General features: G+C 44.3%; 2 protein-coding genes across 7 annotated transcripts in view; both read left to right on the top strand.

Moving 5' to 3' along the window:
• LOC110495862 (integrin beta-6) overlaps window positions 1-995 on the top strand; it is a 20,797-nt gene extending 19,802 nt beyond the window's left edge. For all 6 annotated transcript variants that reach the window (XM_036952317.2, XM_090208138.1, XM_021571356.3 and 3 more), the window contains one exon: window positions 1-995. This exon is cut by the window's left edge. In XM_036952317.2, coding sequence (XP_036808212.2) covers window positions 1-18 — 18 coding nt within the window. In that variant the 3' untranslated portion in view covers window positions 19-995.
• Window positions 996-997: 2 nt separating this feature from the next.
• On the top strand, window positions 998-26,535 carry LOC110497101 (secretory phospholipase A2 receptor). Its single transcript, XM_036952315.2, has 28 exons — window positions 998-1,429; window positions 2,943-3,323; window positions 5,842-6,015; window positions 6,143-6,307; window positions 6,578-6,691; window positions 6,995-7,147; window positions 9,710-9,904; window positions 11,087-11,244; window positions 11,354-11,464; window positions 13,055-13,167; window positions 13,292-13,464; window positions 14,989-15,197; window positions 15,430-15,575; window positions 15,892-16,112; window positions 16,577-16,612; window positions 16,782-16,942; window positions 17,477-17,541; window positions 17,758-17,861; window positions 17,946-18,082; window positions 18,897-19,154; window positions 19,363-19,507; window positions 19,843-20,078; window positions 22,711-22,888; window positions 23,017-23,151; window positions 23,573-23,695; window positions 24,041-24,217; window positions 24,504-24,539; window positions 24,692-26,535. The coding sequence occupies exons 1-28, from the start codon at window positions 1,291-1,293 to the stop codon at window positions 24,907-24,909; spliced, it is 4,461 nt and encodes a 1,486-aa protein (XP_036808210.2). The 5' UTR covers window positions 998-1,290; the 3' UTR covers window positions 24,910-26,535.
• Window positions 26,536-27,236: the final 701 nt, after the last annotated feature.

Raw genomic sequence — 27,236 nt, 5'->3', positions numbered from 1 at the left:
TCAATGGATGGCTACTGATGATGACATCAGCTTGTATATGTAAAATATTTACCAGCAGTTGAGTGCACTGGAAGTCCGTTAGGGCAGTTGTGGAGATGTTTATGTTGTATAGTATCTATCTATCTATCTATGTGTGTGTGTGTGTGTGTGTGTGTGTGTGTGTGTGTGTGTGTGTGTGTGTGTGTGTGTGTGTGTGTGTGTGTGTGTGTGTGTGTGTGTGTGTGTGTGTGTGTGCGTGCGTGCGCGTGCGTGCATGTGCATGCAAGTGTGTGTGTGTATGTGTGTGGTGTAAGGACAAATTGTAATCACCACAATGTGCAACATTGTATCACTCCATAAGGTCTGGATCTTCTTCAGGGATGCTATCTCATATCAGCAGACAGACAATGGAATGTCTAGCTATGAATCATCTCTACATTAAATTACTTTGATTTTGCTGCTCTTGAAGTTGTCTTTGGTACAAACGCTCTGCTGAACTGAACACTGGATTTTCCCATTTAGGTTGTTACAGATGTAGGATTTTAATTTGATCACCCTGTTGCAGGAGAACTTTCCTGCAATGCAGGAAATGCAAAACTTGTGGTGTATTTGAGGTTTAAAAAGTTTTCTGAAGTTTGTAATTTCCACTTTGAAATGTCAGATTTGTCCATTAATTGTAATCCACATAATAATTTACATTTCTGGTTGCTGCAGGGTTATTTTCTTGATGTAGCAAACTGGCTCAAATTAAGAACCTACATCTTTACTTTTTTCATAGACTTTGGGTTGGGACATAGATAGCCTAAAACTGAGAATAAGCTGAGTAGGCTTGATACTACTGCAATAATGTTTCATGTTTTTTTGTGTTATGAATGTTTTGCTTTGGGTTTTGAGTCGAGGCTGAGCCTTGAATTGTGTAATCTTGATTGGAATCATTTTGAGAAGAATAGTTGATTAACTTTAATTAACTTTATGGCGCAAAAATAAAGTTGAACTTTTGAGTTGTTGCCACATCATCAGCTTCGTCATTTTTTTATTTGTTATCGTTGAGTGTAAATGATGTAAACCTATTGTTGAGTATTATTTGAAATAGACTATTAATGTTCTTCTAAAACGTGTGTAAAAACCATAAAAGCCGACCCCCGCCCAAAAATTGTCTGGAAGAAATGTAGTCTATGCTGCCTTTACTACCCCGCAGAGACCTTGGGCCGTGACGTCGCGATTACCCAAACTTTCGGAAAGTTTTTCAGGAGAAAAACAACCACGGAATGTTCGAACTCCTGCCTTTTTATTCAGCAACTTGTCGTCGAAATGAGAGTATATTTATCACGCTGTACAGAATCTCCAGGAGTGCTCTTGTTAATCTTTGCAATAGTCTTTATGAATAGCTGCGACTGTGTGATTGAAGACGATGTGGTGTTGGAGAAAAAAGATCTTTCCGAACTCTACAGTAAGTTCAACTCAGACTGCATCGGACATCAAAATGTGTCCACTAGTAGCCTACTATTCCGTTTTATTTCAATAATTATAAATGATAGGTCAGTCATTCAAGTCAGGACAAGAAAGTCTACAATAAGAAAGACTCCTGTGTACGCAAGTGTGGTATACTGTATGTGCAAGACAAGATATTTGCATAAGGCTTCTGTAGGCTACAGCGCTGCGCCGCTGGATGCATGGCGAGATGCATTGTATTATTCTCGGTTTCGATTATGGAAAAATACAATAAACAATATAAGAAAATATAGTTGAATTGTTGTGTCATCTGGGAGTACTGCAAAATGGTTTCGTACTAAGAACATTTTGCCCTTTTTTTATGCATGATCAATTAATGAATGGACTCATCGTGTGACCATCTTCTGATGCAGATTGGAAAGGTCAGAAAGAATAAAACATCAACGTTGATGCTGTTATGGGTAGAGGGACGGACAGATTAGGGTCAGGTACAGGTAACCATGGATATACTGTTTGCACAGTATAGCAACTGTAGGCTGTAGATGGCATGTTTCCCTGGTATAGACAGGAGAGAGCTCAAATTGGGTCATGGAATTATGCCAAAGGAATGACGGGAGGACACACATTTTTTTATTTTATGTTAATTTAACATTTATTTAACTAGGCACACATACACACAGAGAGAGATAAACAGGCTCAAATATGTTATTTGGTTGGGCACAGAGAGTAGGCCTGTCCATGACCTAAACTCCAGTCTCCAGTCTCATTGAACTTTAAATGTTTATCGGATATGACAATCTAGCCTAGTGGTAATGTTGTTATAGTAATTTTTAGCAGCCTATAAAAATTCGCACTTGTTTCAGACATGTGTATAGGACACGGATAGGCCCCTGAACAATTAACAGTTCGGAACAATACGTGCATATATTATGAAGATCAGTTGTGATTTTTTTTGTGCGTTTTTGTTTTCGGCACGTTTTTTTCGATTGGTCGCACACAGTTTCTCGAGGCATGCCGAAGTTTGGAACCGAAGTCTACGCCCCATCATCTGTCATTGGTCAACTGTAGGGATTCTTCAATAAAGTGTTAGTTGCCATTCAACAATAGATGACTCGTATTCATGGCATTTTTTTACTTGAGAAATACTGCACCAAACATCACAGTTAGATTTAAAATTGCGCAACTAAGATCTCGATAAAAACGTCAAAATTAATGACAGATGTTTTAATTTTTTTTTAAATGAATTCTGACTGATTTGAGGAAGTGTATACTGGCTATGGCTTCTCAAGTTGGACAAACAGTACCTTTTCTCGTTTTTCAAGCAAAGGTCTTTTAATATGCGAACACACTCGTTCAGTCCAGCAGAACCGAAGCATGCCTTAAGACAGGGACTTTTAGTGCTCAAACACCAATATTGGTGTCGTGGAGAGCATAGTAAAGTTTACAGCAGAAGATGCTATTATTCTTCCCCACTACCCTACATTTCCACCCATCAATCCCTCTATTCCCAGACAAGGGTCTGTTCATCATGGAGAGTACCCAGCTGAAGCGCTGCATCTCCTCCTCCTCCTCTAACCTGGTCCTGGAGAGCTGTGAGAGGCCCACCCGCCGTATGCTGTGGAAGTGGGTGTCTCGCCACCGCCTCTTCAATCTGGGTAGCAGCCTCTGTCTGGGCCTGAACATCAGCGACTCCACCCAGCCCCTGGGCACCTTCGAGTGTGACTCACCCCTCCGGACCCTGTGGTGGAGGTGCAATGGGAATACGTTGTACGGGGCGTCCCAGCTGAAGCTGTCCGTGGCTGGACGCCTGGTGGTGGTCAAGAGGGCCAGTTATCATCAGTGGCGGAGGTACTCTACACCGGGGGAGGGGCCATGTGCCTATCCTTATGAGGGTAAGTAGTCAACATTAGTAATGCGTGAGTCAGCTGTTTGTTCACCCGTCCGCAATTGCTAATAACCCATTCGTAACCGCCCGACTATATATGATAAATTTGAAAATCTGAGGCTCGCAACCCTAAGCCGCAAATATAGAAAAAGCGCTGTACAGTCAGAGAAGGTGGAACGATTTTTTTGACAGGCCTTTTTAGATAGGCATATGTCATTGCTTATAATTAACTTACATTTTGGTAGACTATTTTTCAGTCAAGGAACTTGTCTGTAATTAGATATGTGCAGCTTCTCTTCTGTCATTACTTGTTGCCCTAGAAGACTAAATAAACCATTGCTCGTCAGAATAATGTCATACATTTATAGAATAAATGCAGCAATGTAGTTGACATCGATAAAGTTTGTTTTCTCTGTTCTCTTCTGTTTCTGCTGCTCTTGCAGAGCAAAGACATTTAGGGACCGGGGAGAAAATGCAATTTTTGATCGGTTTTAAGAAAATTCAAAGCTGTTAAAATGACCCAACATGTTTTTGATAAGATTTCAGTTAGTTTTGGATGCATATTCTATGTGGTTGAAATTCTATCAGTTTCTGTTATGCTGATAAAGATAGCACCTTTACAGACGGTTCCTAACTGCGCATTCATTCTCTCAAGATGCTGAATGAAATAAATCATATTTCTCCACTCCTGTTTACACTTGATGTTAGGGCTGAGAATTGCCAGGGACTTCACAATATGCTATTATCAAATCATTTCCAGTTATATTTGTCACCTGCGCCGAAATACAACAGGTGTAGACATTACCGTGAAATGCGTACTTACAAGCCCTTAACCAACAATGCAGTTAAAGAAATAGAGTTAAGGAAATATTTACTAAATAAATTAAAGTAGAACATTTGATAAAAGTAACACAATAAAATAACAATAACAAGGCTACAGGGAGTGCCGGTACCGAGTCAATGTGCGGGGGTACAGGTTAGTCAAGGTAATTTGTACATGTAGGTAGAGGTAAAGTTACTATGCATAGATAATAAACAGCGAGTAGCAGCCATGTAAAAACAAAGTGGGGGTGTGTCAATGTAAATAGTCCGGGTGGCCATTTTATTAATTGTTCAGCAGTCTTATGTCTTGGGGGGTAGAAGCTGTTAAGGAGCCTTTTTGACCTAGACTTGGCGTTCCGGTACCGCTTACAGTCTATGAGAACAGTCTATGACTTTGGTAACTGGAGTTTTTGGGCCTTCCTCTGACACCACCTAGTATATACTGTAGGTCCTGGATGGCAGGAAGCTTGGCCCCAGTGATGCACTGGGCCGTACGTACTACTCTCTGTAGCGCCTAGGATGCCGAGCAGTTGCCATACCAGGCGGTGATGCAACGGGTCAGGATGCTCTCGATGGTGCGGCTGTAGAATATTTTGAGGATCTGGGGACCCATGCCAAATCTTTTCAGTCTCCTGGGGAGGGAAATGTGTTGTCGTGCCTTCTTCATAACTGTTTTGGTGTGTTTGGACCATAATAGTTCGTTGGTGATGTGGACACCAAGGAACTTGAAACCCTCGACCCGCTCCACTACAGCCCCGTCGATGTTAATGGGGTCCTGTTCGGCCCTCCTTCTCCTGAAGTCCACACTCAGCTCCTTTGTCTTGCTCACATTGAGGGAGAGGTTGTTGTCCTGCCACCGCACTGCCAGGTCTTTGATCTCCTCGATACGACATGTACTGCGATTCCCACGGTTTTATATGTATTGCAATTCAATACCGTTCCAAAAATATTGCTTACTATACGATAAATCGTCAAAAATAGTATCCCGATATGTAACCGTATCGATCCCCCCCCCCCCCCCGTCACTATAGGTGTATCGTTTTACTGCAATAAATAATTCATTTTGCAGAAGTTAATATTATTAGGCTATGAGAAGTTCTCGACCTACAGTCAGTGTCCAGGTCAGCTGCTATCACATTTAACCTATCTGAACAGTACAGTTCCCTAGACAGTTCCCTCCGACATTTTTCCAAAAAAGCATTTGGCAATCGGTGTGTTTTTGGCGCTCTACGGTTAGGCCGTAATGTTTAGGCCTAGGCTAGCCTACGCACTAACGCCAGATAAAACAAATACAAGACCAACCTCATCGTAGCCTATACATTTGAGTTGCATAAGGATGAGACATTGATGGATTTTTAATGCATCGTTTTCTCTTCATTCAGCCCGCCGGCCATCCACCCGTCCTCCATGCACACAATATTTCATGACACTAAACCCACCCGCCCTGCGGATATAACCGCGGGGGACTGCGGGTTATGAGTCAACCCCCGCACCACTAGCATACATAGGATATTATAGTAGTGACATGCACTGACTGAACTCTTTCTACACAGACAGTTTCATTGAGACACAGTTGGTTTGATATTGATGCAGCCATGCAAATGCTGCTCATCCCTTACATAAGAAAACAAACAGACTGACTCACTCTATAACCGTGAACATGAGCCCAAAGAAGGTGGTGGTGACAATGTTTTTCTCTGTAGAGATCCACACACTGTTGGGTAATGCCCACGGCATGCCTTGTGCCCTGCCGTTCAAATACAACAACAAGTGGTACTCGGAGTGCACGGCAGAGGGGCGCGAGGACCACCATCGCTGGTGTGCCACCACCAGTCGATACGACCAGGATGAGAAATGGGGCTTCTGTCCCAGTCAAGGTGATGCACACACACACACACACACACACAAACAGTATTGTTGTACAGTGTGGGTTTGATCGATTTTTTTCTCTCTCGATACAACACATCCATGATAATATTCAAATGTCTTTGTCTCTGCCTCCAGAGTTGAGCTGCGATACGTTCTGGGACTCGAACCAGGAGAGCCGTGCGTGTTACCAGTTCAACCTGTACACCATCCTGACGTGGAGCCAGGCCCACGCCTCCTGCCTGGCCCAGGGAGGAAGTCTACTCAGCATCACTGACCTCACTGAACAGATGTACATCAGAGGTACATAAAACTATTTTATCACTATATTTAATAGTTCTATCTAAACATTCAAAACTTTATTTGAACTTTTAGTCAGGAAAGGAGACAAGGTGGGTGGTATGGTCTGAGCTACACATACTGTATAAACTGTATAAACTATAAACTCTTGGGTGCGGTATTATGCCTTAAAACGGACTTGTGCTCATAGTTTTTGTTATTCAGGTTGGAGAAAGTACAAGACGTTTTGACCAGAGTTAGTGGTGTTCATGCGTGTGGTTCTGTGTCTTTCAGAGCGGTTGGCTGACGTGGGGGTGATGGTGTGGATCGGACTGAACCACCTGAGTGAGAGAACAGGGTGGCAGTGGTCTGATGGAGCTCCTCTGGCCTTGGTTAACTTCACCTCAGGTAAGAGACTTGGGCTGCTCTACAAACTTTTCATTCCCACTCCAAGGCCCAGATTCCTCCTTTAAGATGTGAATGAACAGCATTAGCGTTAGTAATAAGATGTAATAGCTTCATGTAGCCCTCTGAAGTGGAGTTTCTGGCCATTTTGCTCAGACCGGTCCAGTCCATTTGGATCTCAGCGGGGAGAATCAAGAAGTTCCTGCTGTAGCAGTGGTGGGAGCCAGAAATGTGTGTTTGAAACTAGGCCAACGTTTCTCCCTTTCTACCTGTAACTCCCCCGTTCCCTGTGTTGGTCTCTCCCAGGCCTATCATCCAGCCCTCTGCAGGACAACAGGCAGTGTGGAGTGTATAACTCAGCGTCGGGGGGGCACCAGTGGCAGAGTCTGTCCTGTGAGTCTGCTCTACCCTACATCTGTAAGAAGACCCCCAATGACACCAGGAGAGCTGAGCCTCTAGGTAAGACGTCAATGGTCCTATATGTTTCATATTGTGGCCCTAACCTGGTCCCCTATCTGTTTGTTCAAAACAGTGTTTGTCATGACAGTGAGTGACAGAGAGTTATCACGATAGCACAAACAGATTGGCACTCAGTCTATTGTTGCCTTAGTGCTCAGCCATTGTACTACAAGAAATGATTCATAATCTGCACTGTAACATAAAACTGTCAATTATACAGTAATTTGGGGTATTTTCAACAGTGAAATACTCTGAAATGTTTTGCTGCAGCATACTGTTAATGATGGTGCATTGTGTGAAAGTGTTGTGGGCAGGGCATAGAATTGCTGTATTTCGAAATGGTACTGTAATTCAAACCCACAGAATACAGTACTGTACCTAAGCTTTGGAGCGCCAAAAATATTTTGGCCACTAGTTGGTGCATGGTACTGTTGTTTCTGGCTAATTAACATATTCTGAGGTATGCCTTGTAAAATACTATGTTTGTTGCACCTGGAAGTGAGAATGCTGTATCAGTTTAACTCCTATGTGGTTATAGTGCCCCACAGTCGGGGACAGATACAGAAGGGGACACATTACAGTCACTGCCAGTTTGGAAGCCTTTGTTAAGGCCTCTAGAAGTACACGTGATATAAAACACCAAATTGTAATTCATATACTGGAATGTGTAAACACTTTACCTAGCAGCCAACCTGCTTGCTACTGTAAAATGCTGTGAAATAGAAACCCCCTCCCCTCAATGAATTTCATGAATTCATCCATTCATTCATTCATTCCGATTACGTTAGCGTTCACTTTTTTTTTGTTACAGTATAATACAGTATATGTTAAGGTATTGTACTGTGTGTTATTACACAGTACTTGCTTTGATACTGCATTTATGTTACAGTAGGTGTACTGTCATATGACGTACAGAATTTGACTTGCCACCGAGCTGCCTGCAAGCTACTGTCAGATTCATAGTAACCTCTTCACATTGTGGTTTATAAGTGGTGATTACATGTAGAGGCTGATCAAAAGGTCCGTCTGGCTCTAGGGCTTAGGGAATGATTCATCTGCATCCCAAATAGCACCCTATTCCCTATATAGTGTGCTACTTTTGACCAGGGCTCACAGGGCTCTGGTCAAAAATAGTGCATTATGTAGGGAATAGGGTGCTATTTGGGACTGATGCACAGAGTTTGGTTGTGTTTGGTCCTTGAGTCAGCTGTCTCTGTCTGGCTCAAAAGGGCTTGGTGAGCTATCCCATTTGTCATGTTCTTATACACAGTCTCCAACTAGGACTTGTTAACAGTTCTGAACAGCCCTTTCCAATAGGTCAAACTGCATAACCATGAGCAACGTTTGGCTGTTTGTTTTGGTTGATACGGATGACTCAATTGTTTCTGTCTGGCTCGAGAGCTGTCTGGTGAATTATCCACCTGTAATGTTCCAAAACGATGTTCTTCCCATCAAGAACTGTTGAAGGGTACTAAAAAACCTTCTCTAACAGGTCAGCATTTGGGCACAGCTTGGATGTTTTTTTTCCTGATAGTAGTCTTGTTATTTATCGCTGTGACAGTAGAAGTTTTGTTATTTATCCCTGTGACAGTCGAAGTCTTGTTATTTATCGCTGTGACAGTAGAAGTTTTGTTATTTATCCCTGTGACAGTAGAAGTTTTGTTATTTATCCCTGTGACAGTAGAAGTTTTGTTATTTATCCCTGTGACAGTCGAAGTTTTGTTATTTATCCCTGTAACAGTAGAAGTTTTGTTATTTATCCCTGTGACAGTCGAAGTTTTGTTATTTATCCCTGTGACAGTAGAAGTTTTGTTATTTATCCCTGTGACAGTAGAAGTTTTGTTATTTATCCCTGTGACAGTCGAAGTTTTGTTATTTATCCCTGTGACAGTAGAAGTTTTGTTATTTATCCCTGTGACAGTAGAAGTTCTGAGTCACTCCCAGTGAGTGATGTCATTTGAATGATCCTACGAATAGAATGGGAGAGGAGCTCCAGCTAGCAGCTCAACAGCTGGGTTCCACCTGGAACATGAACTCTTGACCTCGGCTTCTTCCACGCTAGGCTATAACAGGGCTATAACAGAAAACATAGGTTGGGTACGATTCAGTAGGCATGACACTGGAAATGTTTTAAAAGGGAGGATGAGCGTTCTTATTAGACAAGTTCATAAGTAGTACACCTCCATTTGAGAATGTTTCCACCTAGGACCGAACTTCCATTTACTTTCCTTCATTTATATTTCTCCAGAGTGATGAACGTCACTTGGAAGAGTGGCAATGCGAGATTACTCTTTTGTGTGTATGCAGTGATATGTAGGCTATGTGTGCCTGTTCTTGTCTATTGATGTTCTGTATTATGTCATTCTGTATTATGTTTCATGTTTTGTGTGGACCACAGGAAGAGTATCAAGTATAATGGGGATCCTAATAAAATACCAAATACCAAATACTTGGGCATTTTCTCTCTTTACCCCTAAATCTTAGAATGACAGGTGCTAATGTTTTTGTACTGAATTGGACCGTTACCTCTCGTCTCCTTTCCTCTCCGTCAACCGCCCCCAGATAACTGGCAGTACTACCGCACGGTGTGTTCCGAGGGCTGGCTGGCCCACAACCGTTACTGCTACAAAGCCCTGGCAGAGGCTGAGGCAGGGAGCTGGGAGGACTCCTCCACTGCCTGTAACTCCGTAGGGGCCAACCTCACCAGCCTACACTCGCTATCTGATGTAGAACTGTTGCTGGGCCTGCTGGCTAACGGTGAGTCTGGATCTGGGGTTCTATATTCTAGTATGTGGTATATAGTGTGTTCTATGTTCTGGGATAGTGTGGACATCATAATGGATCATGGGACGGTGTATAGTGTGTTCTCTGTTCTGGGATAGTGTGGACATCATAAAGGATCATGGGACGGTGTATAGTGTGTTCTCTGTTCTGGGATAGTGTGGACATCATAAAGGATCATGGGACGGTGTATAGTGTGTTCTCTGTTCTGGGATAGTGTGGACATCATAAAGGATCATGGGACAGTGTATAATGTGTTCTCTGTTCTGGGATAGTGTGGACATCATAAAGGATCGTGGGACGGTGTATAGTGTGTTCTCTGTTCTGGGATAGTGTGGACATCATAATGGATCATGGGACGGTGTATAGTGTGTTCTCTGTTCTGGGATAGTGTGGACATCATAAAGGATCGTGGGACGGTGTATAGTGTGTTCTCTGTTCTGGGATAGTGTGGACATCATAAAGGATTATGGGACGGTGTATAGTGTGTTCTCTGTTCTGGGATAGTGTGGACATCATAAAGGATCGTGGGACGGTGTATAGTGTGTTCTCTGTTCTGGGATAGTGTGGACATCATAATGGATCATGGGACGGTGTATAGTGTGTTCTCTGTTCTGCGATAGTGTGGACATCATAAAGGATCATGGGACGGTGTATAGTGTGTTCTCTGTTCTGGGATAGTGTGGACATCATAAAGGATCGTGGGACGGTGTATAGTGTGTTCTCTGTTCTGGGATAGTGTGGACATCATAATGAATCATGGGACGGTGTATAGTGTGTTCTCTGTTCTGGGATAGTGTGGACATCATAAAGGATCATGGGACGGTGTATAGTGTGTTCTCTGTTCTGGGATAGTGTGGACATCATAAAGGATCATGGGACGGTGTATAGTGTGTTCTCTGTTCTGGGATAGTGTGGACATCATAAAGGATTATGGAAGGGTATTGTCTTTTAGGTAGTTGTTTTTTCACGTTGACAAATCAACTAAGTATGTTGTGTGTGTGTGTGTGTGTGTGTGTGTGTGTGTGTGTGTGTGTGTGTGTGTGTGTGTGTGTGTGTGTGTGTGTGTGTGTGTGTGTGTATGTGTATATGTGTGTGTGTATATGTGTGTATATGTGTGTATGTGTGTATACATTTACATATATGTGTGTACTGTAGTCTCAGGGTCTGGCTCAGAAGTGTGGATCGGCCTGATAAAGAAGCTATCGTCCTCAGCTGTGGAGTGGTCAGACGGCTCCCCAGTCGACCTCACTCTCTGGCACATGCACCATCCTACCCATAGCAACAGTCAGCTCTGTGCCAAGACTGACCTAACGGTACAGTCAACTGAATCCTTTTCACGGATGACTACAGCTTGCTGTTGGTTCGTCATCTTTATTTGACTGAATATAGTAAATGACTCAAATATGTGTGTGTTTGTCCTAGGAGGGGAACTGGCTGTTGGCACCATGCGATGAGAAGCTCCCTGCAGTGTGTAGGAGAGCAGGACTTCTGTCCCTACTCCCCACTGAAGCATGGGACGAGGGCTGTCCTGAGGTAGGCACACACACACACACACACACACACACACACACACACACACACACACACACACACACACATAGATGATCTGATAAGAAACCCTACAAGATATCCTAGCCCTGAGCAGAAGAATGCATATCTGCCATATCCATGGAAGGTGAAATTGAAATTCAACATAGCTCTCTTATCAATCCTAACCCAACTGTTTCCAGAAGAACTTCATGGCACCATGCATTGTTGATTCCTTACGTCCTTTGTCAGACAGAGGATCCGTGGAATGCTGTGTGGTCAGAATAGTGGCGTTCCACATATCCAGACATGCATTAGCATTACAGCGAAAGTGCCTGGTTGGCTTCAGATCCCTGCTTAGGGCGAGTCTGCTCTGCATTCAGTACAATGAGCTGATTCAACAGCTAGATGACGTATTGTCTGACTGTCATGTGGTGTTGTGACCTCTGTTTACGAGGACATAAGCAGATTGACTCATAAGGGCAGTTTCCCTGCTCACCATGTCCTAAAACGGACAGGAAATCGCCCTGGAGGTGTAGTATCAATAGGCACTAAAAAATATGGGACATCACAGAATAAAGACTTTTTTCAGAGACTGTATTTGATTATATTCAGGCCACGTTGTGAAATTCACACAATCACCCGAGCTGTGTTCATTGACAACGGCCTCAGTTGGAAAGGGATTTGACAACATAAAGAGAGAATCTCCTTCGTTGCGGAGGAACTGGTGTTCATTTCTTCTACACGCACGTGTCGGCAAGTGTTGGCTGATTTTGGTCATCAAGTGTGTATGGGGAGGTGGGAGTGAAATGTAGGACACTTGTCAAAACACTACTACTTCCTGTCCCTAAGACACTTCCCAAAGCCCCCTCCCCAAGCCCCCTCCAGTCCTAACAGATGGGCCCAGTCATAGCCCTAACCCCCCACCCTCCGGTCCCGTAACCCCAATCCTCCACGTGTGTTTGCTTGTATTAGCCACTGCCGTCTACTGCTAATTCCAAACTATGCAGGCTCTTACTGCCAGAATGTTTGGAGTGTAACCCAATCCAGTCAGCTTGGCCCGGCTCTCCTGAGCTTGTTGCTATTCTTGTCCACCGGCCCAGACTCCTTTCAGGTGTCTGTGTGTATAGACATGGAGTAATGTGTGAGTCTGGCTCCCACCTCTAGTCGATCTCCTCCAGTATATTCAGCGCATTGTCTTGGCTGCTCTCACTCCTGCATGGTGTCTGCGGTAGAAACATTCACGCATATAATGTTTTTGCATTTGTTTTTTTATTAATTTAATCAAACTGAGATACAGGCGTAGGATCTTCATTCGATCACTCGTTGGCTCCCTCGCATGTACCTGCACGGCAGGAAATGCGAACTTGTAGTGTATTCGAGGTTAAAAAAGGTTTGCAAAGTTTGTCATTTCCACTTTAATTTCAGACTTAACTTGCCGTAACAAAAAAAATAAATGGATCAACCCCTACAGACAATCTCTTTTGATTACAATCCACATAAAAATTCACGTTTCCTGCTGTTGTGCAGGATTATTTTCCTGCTGTAGCAAACTGCCTCAAATTAAGATCCCACATCTGTATCTCTTCCCCACAGGACTGGAAGCGGAAGGGCCGCTCTTGCTACATGGTGACGAGCCACGAGCAGAGCTATGAAGACGCTGTCAAGGGTTACTACTGCAAGGCTCCTCTGGTCACAGTGGAAAACAGGTCTGATTTCTGACTTGGACTTCTCATCTTAACCATTTCTTGCACACCTTAAATGGGAACTCCCATATTTCATAGTGACAAGAATACATTCTTATGAATGATTGTTGATTTCTCTCCATGGCAGGTTTGAGCAGGCCTTTCTGAACAGCCTGGTGAGTGAGATGGGGGCCAACGGTAGCGTCTTTTACTGGACGGCCCTACAGGACCAGGGTAACCAAGGAGAGTACAGCTGGCTGGGGGGACACAACGGATCCACCCTACCCTTGCTCTATACAAACTGGAACAGGCATCAGCCAGGTAGGGAAGGGAGACGTGGTGGGGTGGGCTGTAGATTCCTATACTCTATGTTCCAGGTAGAAGTTGCCCCTTAACCACAGATCCAGGGTCAGATTACCCAGCAATGTATACTAACGGCTCTAACGGCTCTCTAATCAGTAGGGTAAGGAAACCAATCTGACCCTGGATCAGTGGATAGGGACAAACTTCAACTTACCCTGTGTCAATAAACAATAGTCTCCCGTGTAAACACCACTGTTTTGTCGTAGTGGACTGAGTGTTTCCTCCATTCACCTCTGCTCTCCCAGACCACTCCACTGTCAACAGTCTTCCCTCTCTTCCCCACTGGCATGTGGTCTCCATCACACAGACCAGCTCCACTTAGACAGCAATAGGGCTGAGACAGAACAGACAGAACAGAAGACAGAAAGACAGCCATAGCTGTGGGTTAGTTTAGCCCCAGGTGGATGTGTCGGCTGTCTAGTGTCCTTCATTCGCCCCCCCTTCACTTCACTTCACACTGTGGCTTAGTCCCAAATGGCAACTTATTCCCTATGTAGTGCTCTACTTTAGTAGTGCACTGTGAAGGGAATAGCTGAATAGAGTACCATTTGGGATGCTGCCTATGATTAATGAGTTGAAGTGTAATTTAGGTTTCACAATCTCAGCTTCCTTCAGTGCGAGAGCATCGTTAATCATGCTGTTGCTATGGTGAAGTGGCAGGAGGACTTTGAAGTAGAATTCCCATCATTTAGTTAATAAAATACCGTGGTGCTAACACTCTCACCAATGCCTGCTTAGCTTGGCGTTGTGGATCTGTTTCTCACAGCTCAGTCTCTTTCTTTCTTTCTTTCTTTCTTTCTTTCTTTCTTTGTCTCTCTCTCGCTCTCTCTCTCTTTTTCTTTCTTTCTTTCTTTCTTTCTTTCTTTCTTTCTTTCTTTCTTTCTTTGTCTCTCTCTCGCTCTCTCTCTCTTTTTCTTTCTTTCTTTCTTTCTTTCTTTCTTTCTTTCTTTCTTTGTCTCTCTCTCGCTCTCTCTCTCTTTTTCTTTCTTTCTTTCTTTCTTTCTTTCTTTCTTTCTTTCTTTCTTTGTCTCTCTCTCGCTCTCTCTCTCTTTTTCTTTCTTTCTTTCTTTCTTTCTTTCTTTCTTTCTTTCTTTCTTTGTCTCTCTCTCGCTCTCTCTCTCTTTTTCTTTCTTTCTTTCTTTCTTTCTTTCTTTCTTTGTCTCTCTCTCGCTCTCTCTCTCTTTTTCTTTCTTTCTTTCTTTCTTTCTTTCTTTCTTTCTTTCTTTGTCTCTCTCTCACTCTCTCTCTCTTTTTCTTTCTTTCTTTCTTTCTTTCTTTCTTTCTTTCTTTCTTTCTTTGTCTCTCTCTCACTCTCTCTCTCTTTTTCTTTCTTTCTTTCTTTCTTTCTTTCTTTCTTTCTTTCTTTCTTTCTTTCTTTCTTGGTTGGTTTGTTTGTCTCTTTCTTTCTTTCTTTCTTTTTCTCTCTCTCTCTCTCTCTCTCTCTCTCTCTCTCTCTCTCTCTCTCTCTCCTCTCCTCTCTAGTCAGTGCAGGTGGCTGTGTGGCTATGACAGGCGGCCAGGCCTTGGGTCACTGGGAAGTGAAGGACTGCAAATCCCAGAAGGCCTTCTCAGTGTGTAAACAGAGCGTCAGTGGTTACCAGGAGGTCCTGTTCCCTACAGTCCATATTGACGCTTACGCCCCCTGTCCTCCAGGCTGGGAATCACACTCCGGCCTGCTCCACTGTTACAAGGTCATCTGCCTTTCCTTCTCTTCTCCCCTATCTCTTTTCCTGTATTTCTCCTGTCTTCCTCAGTTATTAACTTGTTGTGAAAAGCAATGCTTATGCTACCAGAGTATGACATGATCACTGGAGTTCTCCAAAAAATAGAGGTTGCCCCATTAGCTGTCACTTAAAAACCAACGCAGAAAAGGAGATGCTGTAGTCAAGGCGACGTAGTGTCATTGTTGACTGTGGTCCTCAGGCGTTCCACAGCGAGAAGGTCCTGATGAAGCGGTCGTGGGAAGACGCTGACTTCTTCTGCCAGGCTCTAGGAGCTCAGCTGGCCAGCTTCCACCACTACAAGGATCAGGTCTTCGTCAAAGGACTCCTCCAGTCCATGTTTGATGGGTTAGTTAGTGTGTTTTATAGCCTACACCTCTGTTTTTCCCTTTTTATAATACTGTGTTGTCCCAGGGAATCAAGCACACACATTTTCTTCAGGAAATACCGGTACCTTTTCTAAAATACCTGCACCTCTCTCTCTCTCTCTCTCTCTCTGTGTGTCTGTCTCTCTGCCTCTCTCTCTCTCTCTCTCTCTCTCTGTGTGTGTCTGTCTCTCTGTGTCTCTCTGTGTCTCTCTGTCTCTCTCTCGCTGTCTATCTGTCTCTCTGTCTCTCTCTCTCTCCCTGTCTCTCTCTCTCTCTCTACTCTTCCACTTTTTCAGAACAGAGGGTCGTTGGTTCTGGGTGGGCTTGAATAAGAGAGACCCCCAGTCAGCAGGAGCTTGGGAGTGGTCTGACGGCACCCCCGTGGTGTCCTCCTTCGTAGAGGATAAGAACGAGGAGGATGACCGACATAGCTGTGCCGTGTACAGCGACCTGACCAACGCCCTCCTGCCACAGCCCTGCGACACCAAGCACGAGTGGATCTGCAAGGTTCCCAGAGGTAATCACTGTTATAATAACTAATGGGTTGGATTGATATAAAGCCTTTCTGCCTACAGTACATCTCTTACAGAAAAAAACACACGAATTTCACGTGAACCCGCGACCTGTTCCAAAAACACATGTTTTCATGTGATCACGTGATCTCGTGTGAAGTTACCGTGACAACATGTACATTTCATGTGAATCCATGTGTTTTTTCTGTAAGGGATAGTAAGGTGGGGGGACTCACCTCTTCTAACATCAATGGCACTGTATATACAGTAAAGGGAAAAGGGGGATACCTGGTCTGAACGCATCCAACTGAAATGTGTCTTCCGCATTTCACCCCTCTGAATCAGAGAGGTGCGGGGGGCTGCCTTTATCATGTATGGAACGTTTGAAATCTCAAAGTTGCTTGTTGATGGATCCTTATAGATTTGAAAGGTTTATCAATAAGAATGTCTGTCTTATTTGTCTCGATAGGTATGGAGCTGAACAAACCCTACTGGTATAGCGACCGTAAGTAAATGTATTCGTTTTGATGTATTTTGTTATATTTGACATTTTTGATGTATTATATTGAGTTATTATGCATTCATTTACATGCTTAATTGTGATATCAATTGCAGTTGTAACTCTGAGAGGGACTGTGTGATTGTGGGCTGTGTAACCTTCCTCCGTCCTGTAGAGAACGAGCCCTGGGTGTTCTACAGAGGAGCAGAGTATCTGCTGGCCAAGCAGCCTTTTCCCTGGGAGGGAGTTAACCTGGCCTGTATGATGATGGGCGCCCACTTGCTGTCTGTCCACTCTAAAGAGGAGCTCCGATTCATCAGAGAGCGCATGGGGAAGGTCTGTATATACACACACACACACACAAGCCGACACGAGTTCACACACGCCAGCCGAGACATTCACACACGAGCGCCCTCAATCCCACACGCGCCTGTACATTCACAGTTCACACACAAGTGCCCTCACACACTCTCTCTCTTACACACACGCCGACACATTCACACATTCGGAATAAAATAAAGGGCCTTGTTTGACTACAGCTCAGCGTCTTGGATCAAACTGAAGGGCCCTCTGGTGGAGAGGCTTTTGAAGGCTGTAAAAAGGACAGAGCTGTGGATAAAACAGTAGAGGCTGGGGCCAAGGCCAAAGAGAGGGGCTGAATGAGGCCATGGCTGAGGAGAGGGGCTGAATGAGGCTGAGGAGAGTGGCTGAATGAGGCCAAGGCTGAGGAGAGGGGTTGAATGGGCTCTCGTGGCGTGAAAGAGGCTGAATGGCTGACCCTTCACTGGAGCGAGGGCAGAATGCAGAAGGACGGTAATAGGTCTTGAATGAGTGAGCTAAGCATTCCTTTTCATCTCTTGCTTCTCTCAGCTCTCTCTGGGGTCGACTGACTGGTGGATAGGGCTGTCCACAGACCTCGTGAGGGAAGAGTTCAGGTGCGTTTTTTTTGTAGTTTATTCAATGCTGTATTTTACCTCACACTCAATGGATTATGCTGTCTCTTTAGTGTGGGGGGTGTAATAGGAGTGTGTGTGTGTGTGTGTGTGTGTGTGTGTGTGTGTGTGTGTGTGTGTGTGTGTGTGTGTGTGTGTGTGTGTGTGTGTGTGTGTGTGTGTGTGTGTGTGTGTGTGTGTGTGTGTGTTTGTGTGCAGTTGGAGTGATAAGTCCGCTGTGGATTATCAGAATTGGGCAGAAGGAAGCTCCCATGATGCCCCAGTGAAACAGAAACAGTGTGTGACCATGTCCTCTATCTCAGGTGAGGTCACAGGCACACACACACACACACACACACACACAAAACACCACGACTGACTTCTCTTTGACGTGTTGCGACCAACAGGTCAGTGGTCGGCGGGTGAGTGTGGCGATCTCCATGCTCACGTATGTAAGCGCCGGACCGTGTCCGTGGTGGAGATTCCCAGAGAGCCTCACTACATCGGAGGCTGTCCAGAGAGATGGCTCTACTTCGGACACAAGGTTCACCTCATCTCCCATGTTTTTATTGTGTTACTATTTCCTTTTTTATTTAGCAAATATTTGTCTTACTTTTTTACTCTGAATTGTTGGGAATGGTCTCGTAGGTAAGTCTGGGTAAGTCTAGGCATGTGACCAATAACATTTGATTTGATTTGAGTTTCTCTTGGCCATCTGACCATTGTCGTGGACATTCAGTACTGAGAGAGACTTTTTTTCAAACAATCATCTTTATTTAATATTGATTTAATTATTGCAATATTGAAGCTGCTCGACCCCACACCCTTGAGTGTTGGACCAAGTAACCTTACCTTTACACAAATGCATTGTACTATATATACTAACAATGCTCAGTCATGGTTGGTTCAACACCCCCTCATGCAGACCAAGGAGCATCATAAGCCACTCTGGGTTCATCCTGTCGTTATCTGCATGTGGGTTGTTGTCTTAACCCCACCCTGGCTTAGTTACCCAGATGCAAGAGTGATATCGAGACAATGAGGGATTGTTCTACTCCTAAGATTTCTCTAGTAAAACACATTCTTGTCTATTAACTCATTTGTCAGCTCAAGCCATCTCCAGTGACAATACGCCCAGATTAGCTGCAGGGAACTAGAGTGGAGCCCATGAAAACACAGACACTAGTAGGACAGAAATGTCCTACTATTAGTTAAATATGAATTGTTAACTATTAATATCAAATAGATCAGTTAAATACGTCATTTTTCTTTCACCTCGTACAAGGAAAATCTAGTTGGTGGAACTATACGAAAACCTTGCTAGATTTCCACCCTTTGTTTTGTGTGTCTTCTGGTAGTGTCTCCTGCTGCACCTCCCCAACAGTTCTGAGGAGGGGAAGAGCTGGAGAGACGCCCAGTCTATCTGCTCCTCTTTCCAAGGCACGCTGGTCGCCATCCAAGACGAGATCGAGCAAGCGTACATCACCATGCTGCTCCAGGGCAGTACAGTGGGCGTTTGGATTGGTCTACGGGATGAGGACACCATGAAATGGACCAATGGGAAACCTGTCAGCTACACCAACTGGTCCCCTGTAGAACCCAAGAACCCTCTGACGGTAAGGTTAAATAAAACATCAGATATTGTCTTTGTGCTTTGGTGATGTTCTCTGTATAGTGTATTGATTAGAGGGGGGTTGTTTGTGTGTGTGTCTGTGTACCTTTCTGTGTGTGTGTGTGTGTGTGTGTGTGTGTGTGTGTGTGTGTGTGTGTGTGTGTGTGTGTGTGTGTGTGTGTGTGTGGGGGGGGGGCGCCCCTCCTCTGCAGGATGAGTGGCTGAGCGGGCCCCTGGGCGGGGACGATCCTCTGTGCACGGTGCTCTCCAACAACCACAACTTCCACCTGACAGGGAAGTGGTTCGACGAGAGGTGCACAGAAAGTGGATACGGCTTTGTCTGTCAGAGACCCCAAGGTAGGACTCCCCTCTGTCTTCATGCATTCTGTGTCACTCGCTCACCCCTCATTCAGACACATTGGGGCCTATTTTCAGAGCCCAGGACTGAGATATATAACCAATCAGGTCTGTATTACCTCATTCATGAAACTGTTGTTTTTGGTTATAGCTTCCAATTTTGTGCTCTCAAAATGTCACCCCGTTGAGTCTGCTCACTGAGAGAAATCCCCTTCAGGAATTGTTGAACAATGAAATGAGTGTTTCTGTTGATTTTGGGTCGAATCCATGCCTTTGCTTCTCCCTGAAACAATCTCTCTGATCTTTTCCTCTCCCTCTCTCTTTCCCTGCAACAGACACAACTAAACCCCCATCCCACTCCTACCTTCACCCTCTCCCTGACAATATTGAGTACAAGAACCACAGATACAGGGTTGCCCGTGGCAACATGAGCTGGTACGAGGCGCTGAATATGTGCTTAGAGTCTGAGTCTGAGCTGGTGAGCGTTACCGACCCCTTCCACCAGGCTTTCCTTACTGTCCTTGTCAATAGATTGGCATTCCCCCACTGGATTGGACTGTATAGTCAAGACGTATGTATTATACTATATTGCTAAGTACTGCTACCTGCCTGTGCTGTGTGTGTGTGTGTCTGTGTGTGTGTGTGTCTGCGTGTGAGCGTGCGTGCGTGTAGATAATGCTCGTTAACAAGCACGTCAAAGTTGGTCTGTGGCATGAATTGACCTTTGATGATGTTAGGAGTGTGTGCAGTAGATTTCCGTCACGGCAAGGAAACAACTAAGAGCACTAGCTAGAGGTCTTCTATAAACAGCATGGCCGCAATGTAGTAATGCTGTAAATACAGAAATGCCTGAGACCACGTGCATCTGACAGTCTGTTTACTCGGATGTTGTCGCTCTCTCCCTCTCCAGTCCATGTTATTCTTTCAAAGCATGGGGATTTCATCTCTGTGACTATTCACAGCATGCTTGCACCATATCATCACCAAATGTATCTGATCTCCTCCAATCAAAAGTGGGCCTGCCTATGTCCCATTTGGGCACTTTCTATTCACATACACGCATTCCCATTTCTACAACTCTTATGTGAATACAGTGCATTCGGAAAGTATTCAGACCCCTCCCCTTTTCCCACATTTTGTTATGTTTCGGCCTTATTCTAAAATGGATTAAATAATTGTTCCTCATCAATCTACACAATACCCCATAATGACAAAGCGTGAGCTTTTTTGCACATTTCTTAAAAATAAAAAGCAGAAATACTTTATTTACATAAGTATTCAGACCCTTTGCTATGAGACTCGAAATTGAGCTCAGGCGCATCTAGTTACCATTGATCATCCTCGAGATGTTTCTACAACTTGATTGGAGTCCACCTGTGGTACATTCAATTCATTGGACATGATTTGGAAAGGCACACACCTGTCTATATAAGGTCCCACAGTTGACAGGGAATGTCAGAGCACAAATCAAGCCATGAGGTTGAAGGAATTGTCCGTAGAGCTCCGAGAGGATTGTGTCGAGGGACAGATCTGAGGAAGGGTACCAAAAAATGTCTGCAGAATTGAAGGTCCCCAAGAACACAGTGGCCTCCATCATTCTTAAATGGAAGAAGTTTGGAACCACCAAGACTCTTCCTACAGCTTGCCTGGCCAAACTGAGCAATTGGGGGAGAAGGGCCTTGGTCAGGGAGGTGACCAATAACCCGATGGTCACTCTGACAGAGTTCCAGAGTTCCTCTGTGGAGATGGGAGAACCTTCCGGAAGGACAACCATCTCTTCAGTACTCCACCAATCAGGCATTTATGGTAGAGTGGCCAGACGGAAGCCATTCCTTAGTAAAAGGCACATGAAAGCCCGCTTGGAGTTTGCCAAAAGGCACCTAAAGGACTCTCAGACCATGAGAAACAAGATTCTCTGGTCTGATGAAATCAAGATTGAACTCTTTAACCTGAATGCCAAGCATCACGTCTGGAGAAAACCTGAATGAAGCATGGTGGTGGCAGCATCATGCTGTGAGGATGTTTTTCAGCGGCAGGGACTGGGAGACTAGTCAGGATCGAGGGAAAGATAAACGGAGCAAAGTACAGAGAGATCCTTAATGAAAACCTGCTCCAGAGCGCTCAGGACTTCATAGTGGGGCGAAGGTTCACCTTCCAATAGGACAACGACCCTAAGCACACAGCCAAGACAGGCTTCGGGACAAGTCTCTGAATGTCCTGGCCCAGCCAGAGCCCGGACCCGATCGAACATCTCTGGAAAGACCTGAAAATACCTGTGTAGCCAACCTGACAAAGCTTGAGAGGATCTGCAGAAAAGAATGGGAGAAACTCCCCAAATACAGGTGTGCCAAGCTTGTAATGTCATACCCAAGAAAACTCGAGGCTGAAATCGCTGCCAAAGGTGCTTCATCAAAGTACTGAGGAAAGGGTCTGAATGCTTTTGTAAATGTCATGTTTCCATTTTTTATTGTGTGTAGATTGATGAGGGGGAAAAAAACAATTTAATCAATTTTAGAATAAGGCCTTAACAAAGTCAAGGGATCTGAATACTTTCTGAACACGCTGTATATTTGGTGTTTATATACCAATATATGTCTTACAGCTAATATCCTGTGACAGAGGTATTTATCAAACGGTAACTTATCCCATCACTGCAGTTGTCCAGTGTGCTCCCCAGAGCTTTCCTCCTGACCCACAGCCCATGCATAACTATTTTGCGTTCCAAATGACACCCTATTCACTTTATAGTGCACTACTTTTGTCCAGGACCGATAGGGCTCTGGTCAAATGTAGTGCACTATGTAGGGAACGGGGTGCCATTTGGGGCGCATTTTTGTGCTTCACTCACACGGTATGGGAGTAGTTTTCCTCAACCACCAAACCCGGCTGGGAGGAATTCTAAGCCACTCACAACATGTGGATCCAAGGATCCCATAGACTCAAGGAATGTCTTGCTCGTGAAATATGGAATGAGGACAGGAAAGGAGAGAATTGATTCACAGCGCTCTACACAATGCCAGACACATTGGTCTATAAACACCACACTTCCCCCAAGCCGAACCTGCCTCCCTCTACTCTTTCTGCTCCGTTGCATGACATGACCTACAACCCGTCATCTCCCTTAGCAACCCGCCTTAGCAACGTAGGCTCGCCCTGAGAGTGTGTGTCACCTCCTCCCTGCCTGTGACTGTACGTTCCTACAGGATGGGATCAACTACCAGTGGTCTGATGGCAGTGACACGGTCTTCACCCACTGGGTTGCGGCCGATGATGATGATTTCATCCTGGGGGACTGTGTGTACATGGACGTCACCGGGGGCTGGAGGAGGGCCGACTGTGAGATGCCGCTCCAGGGAGCCCTGTGCCATGTCCCGCCACCTAGTGAGTATAGCCTGGGTTCCTAGCACATTATAAAACAGTGGCTACTAAAGCTTGCTGTGCTGTTAGTCAATCCTCGAGAGTTTCAAATGCACAATGCTGCTTTTCTAAAAATAAAAAAAATCCCGTAGAGAGTAACGCGTTCACCACCTACGAGGTTGTGTGTCCATCGACGTGGGTGAGGTTTGGCGCCAGCTGCTACAGCTTTGAGCCCGTGGTCCAGAGACTGACCCTGGAGGAGGCCAGAGAGCACTGCAAACACAAAGGTACAGCAACAGATGTTGCCCTCAAGTACAGATTTAGGATCAGTTTCCCCTGCCCAAATTCTAACCTTAGCACATAAGGGGAAATTGCAAAACTGTCCTTAGTTCAGCAACTTCATCCTACTGTGGTAAGTGTCCAGTACACCATGGAGCCAATTAGGTCTCATGCTAGGATGGATCAAGGATCTAATGGATCTCTCTCAATGGGAATTCCCTTGTGATGACTCCCTGTTGTGATTGTCCATAATGTAATGTTTGGTGAGAGCTCCCCCTATAGGATCCATGTATTAGCTCCATTCCAGTAGCTAATACTGTACTGTAGCTATAGATCTGAGGGGGCAAAACATTCACAGAGAATTGCCTTCTTCATGCTCAGTAATATACATGTAATAATGAAGGTTTGGTGGGTTTTTCCCTCTTCCAGCGAACACGTCAGAGGTCCTGACCATACAGACAGAGACGGAAAACAGGTTTGTCCTGGAGCAGCTGTGGTCGTATGGCTTCCCACATCAAGCCGTCTGGCTGGGGATGTTCTTCAACACTGACAGTAAGCACATGCTTCCCCAAGTTTCCTCTCTTCAAAATAAGCAGCTTGCTGGTTTTGGCGTGCAATATAAACCAACAGCTGGCAAAAGACAGGCAATGTAAGTCCTTCGGACAGAACTGGGATAAGACACAGCTTAATAGGGTTAGTAACATAATGAATTTCAACATTTTTCAAGTAGTATTTTGATACTATTTATTGACTTAGTGTTTTAGCTGGTGAGTTGATAGAAGCACCGGGGGAAAAAAACAGCAATGACCTGGGGCAGAGTTGTAGGGTGGAAGGAGAGGGGTCGAATGAACCAATTCACAACTTCTTTATTAAACATGTTTGTCTGGTCCGATTTAGCGGGCTCCATGGCATGGCTCGATGGTTCTCCTGTGGACTACTCCAACTGGAACTTCAGGGCCCCAGACCCCAGCCTGTTGACAGCAGACACCTGTGTGTCCACCAGGGTGTCTGATGGGATGTGGCTCCTCTCTCAGTGCACTGACAGACTGGGCTTTGTCTGCAAAACTAACTCAGGTGGAGTAGAGACATTTTGGCTGCATTTACACAGGCAGCCCAAGTCTGATCTTTTGCCACTGATTTGTCTTTTGACCAATCAAATCAGATCGTTTGCCAATAATTGGTATTTTGACCAATCAAATCAGATCTTTTTGCCAATATTTGAAATAAATATCAGAATTGGGCTACCTGTGTAAGTGCAGCCTCTCACTAGCCTCTCACTAGCTTTGTGTTATGCGTTTGTACAGTGTACATTTATGTATTCTATAGATCAGTCAAGTTAAACAGATCGCCTTCTTTGCAGATATGATCCCGGAGGTAGAAGTGGCGCCACTAAATGGTAGGTATTTAATTGAGGCTATTAACAGTTATGCTGTTTTTCTCATTAGCATTCTAATAATTTGGCATCTCAGGGTATCTTGGGAGCAGCCTCTACCATGACTAACAGAGCCTTCCATGGCCAGTAAACTCACCCCTCTGTGTCTCTTCCAGGGTTGCACCATGGTATCATCCCAGCCGCAGTCCTGGTGGCCATGCTGATCTTCGCCGTGCTGGTGGCGGCGCTCTGGTTCGTCTACAAGAGGAACGTGACGCGCTTCCGCAGACTGCCGTCCCTGGGAAACGCGTACTACAGACATACTAGTTCCCAGGCCACAGACTCCGATGGAAATGTTCTCATCGCAGATCTGGAAGCTCACTCTGGAGAATAGGGCTGTGTCCGAAATGGCCCTCGTTCCCCTATATAGGTGCACGGCTTTGGTCAAAAGTAGTGCACTCTATAGGGAATACGGTGCCTTTTTCAGATGCGCTATAGGACTTATTGGAGACAGCAAAATGGTGGTGTTCTCGAAAGTTGGGTAAAGCATGGGAATGGGCCGAACTCTCTGTATGACTGTGAACAGTGGTATGTCTCTGTGGAGTCTGAAATGGACCACAGCAAGGGAACGTAGAGAATGTCAGAGCCCAATTAGCTTTATCCACTTGAATCCCACAGGAGGCGGCTGAGGGGAGAACTGCTCGTAATAATGGCAGGAAATGAGCAAATGGAATGGCATCTGACATCTGGAAACCACGCGTTTGATTTATTTGATATCATTCAACTCCGGTCATTACAAAGGAGCCCGTTCTCCCCAATTCAGATGCCACCAACCTCCTGTGCTTTATACAAGTAGTTGATTAATTAGGAACCAATCGTGTGGCTGAGAGTGAGGAAGTGCATCTTCATGTGAAGTAAGTTTTGTCTACAAAGGATTAGTGCCGTTATCCCAAGTACTTTGAAAGGTGCTGTCATTCTAATGTATCCGTTTGAAAGTCGATAGATATTCTTTGCACTGTAAACTTGCTGTTTCGTTATTATGGTACAATGCCAACTGCTCCCACTAACGCTGGTGCCCACTGTATTTGTGTGTACAAGTCCTTCACACAGTGAAGACTTAGTTTTCTGTAATGCCGTGTACAGGACCCAAAACTATTTTATTCTTGTTTAAGATAACAATGGCCGCGATTCAGTTGTTCTTTACAGCAAAGACAAAGTCATACTTTTGCAATACATTCTGAAGTCATCTTCTATGTATTTTTTTTTTTTACATGTATGAACAGAAATAAGACCCCAAATCAATTTCAAGTTGTGTTTTTGAAATCAAAAAGTGTCATTAAAGTACGGTGTTTCTTTGTCAGCACTTTATTGCACAAAACTCCATTAATGCAATACGGAAAGATGATGTTTTAGTTTAGAGGTTTTTTTTGTTTGTTTATGTGCATTCCTGTTGCGTATTTTCCTACACACAGAACACACGCTCGCACCCTCGCAGTATTTCTTAAGTGGCTTATAAGTACATACATGATATTCGTAAGAGGAAGGGAAGAAAAAGTTAAGAGAAAAATGCAGGCATTTATTTATGTTTTATTATTTATCGTTACGAGAAAAAGATTTGTCCGTCACTTCCATTTTGTTCATTTGGTCCACACATCTGTCAAAATGTAGGAGCAAAGAAACTTTTGTTGACGAAACAAAAATGATGTTAACAAAGTGCTTTTATGTAAATGGTAGCTCTTTGAGAATTAATCCAGTATTCTAAGTAGATTTATGTGTGGGTTGTTTATTATGAGGTACAGTCTTTGCCGTGTTACCTGTTGTAGTTGTTCTATATTGGGTACACAGAGTTATTAGATATGAAATATGTTGATGTAGGTTTTTCTGTTGTGTGGAAAGAAATACATGAAAGACGATAACACGGATGCTTGAAAATGTTTACTGTCTTTTGTTATTTTGTATTGATAATGTTCGTAACACATGCTATGTGCCTTCAGTGTAAATAAAATGAAGCTGTATCCAAGTTGTATCTGAACTGTGTCTTGCTATACCACGTTGGCTTTGAAATGAGTCATCTGCATTGAGATGGTCAGCAGTGCACTGTGGGGTGGTATCCGAATATTGTCTTTATCCTGTTTATTTCTACCATATTTTACTTTGACATTTGTTATTTGCATTGGGATGCTGTGTGGTGAGGGACTAGGGCAGGGGTGACATCATGTGGATGAGGGAGAAGTGAGTAGGATGGACTCGTGGGTCTCTCTTTAGGTTCCAAATGGCATCCTATTTCCTATTTAGTGCACTACTTTTGAAGAGGACATATAGGGCTCTGGTCAAATGTAGTGCACTATATAGGGAATAGGGTACCATTTGGGAGAAATTATTTTGTCTGGCAATGGCATCTACGGACTGGCCTGACGGTTGTTGTTGGCTGAGAATGCAGGCTTCATGGTTGAGATGATTCACTGCATGATTTTCATTGCTGTTCTTATTTGCTTGTCTTTGAGAGAATTGACAGTGGTTTATGATAGTCGGAGACGCAGCATCAACATACTTTTCTTTGTTTATCAGTGTCTTTTGTCGTTGACTCAGCATAATACACACGTACTGTGAATCGTGTATTATATTGCAAAATAACATCAATTCAGTGGTTATTTTCAGTTCGCGGACTGGGAGTGGTCCTGTTATGCGTAGTTGAATATTGGCGAATCACAAGCTCGCAAT

The sequence above is a fragment of the Oncorhynchus mykiss genome, chromosome 18, assembly GCF_057628025.1.
Source record: "Oncorhynchus mykiss isolate SJ-2025 chromosome 18, ASM5762802v1, whole genome shotgun sequence".
Lineage (NCBI taxonomy): Eukaryota > Metazoa > Chordata > Actinopteri > Salmoniformes > Salmonidae > Oncorhynchus > Oncorhynchus mykiss.
This window is presented reverse-complemented; position numbering and strand designations above follow the sequence as displayed.

Bases quoted from the DNA above. Each gene is read 5' to 3' on its own strand.
- LOC110497101 (XM_036952315.2), top strand. From the start codon at position 1,291: ATGAGAGTATATTTATCACGCTGTACAGAATCTCCAGGAGTGCTCTTG. The intron at 15,198-15,429 runs GTCATCTGCCTT...TGTGGTCCTCAG, and splicing joins GCCTGCTCCACTGTTACAAG to GCGTTCCACAGCGAGAAGGT. The intron at 19,155-19,362 runs GTAAGGTTAAAT...CCTCCTCTGCAG, and splicing joins AACCCAAGAACCCTCTGACG to GATGAGTGGCTGAGCGGGCC.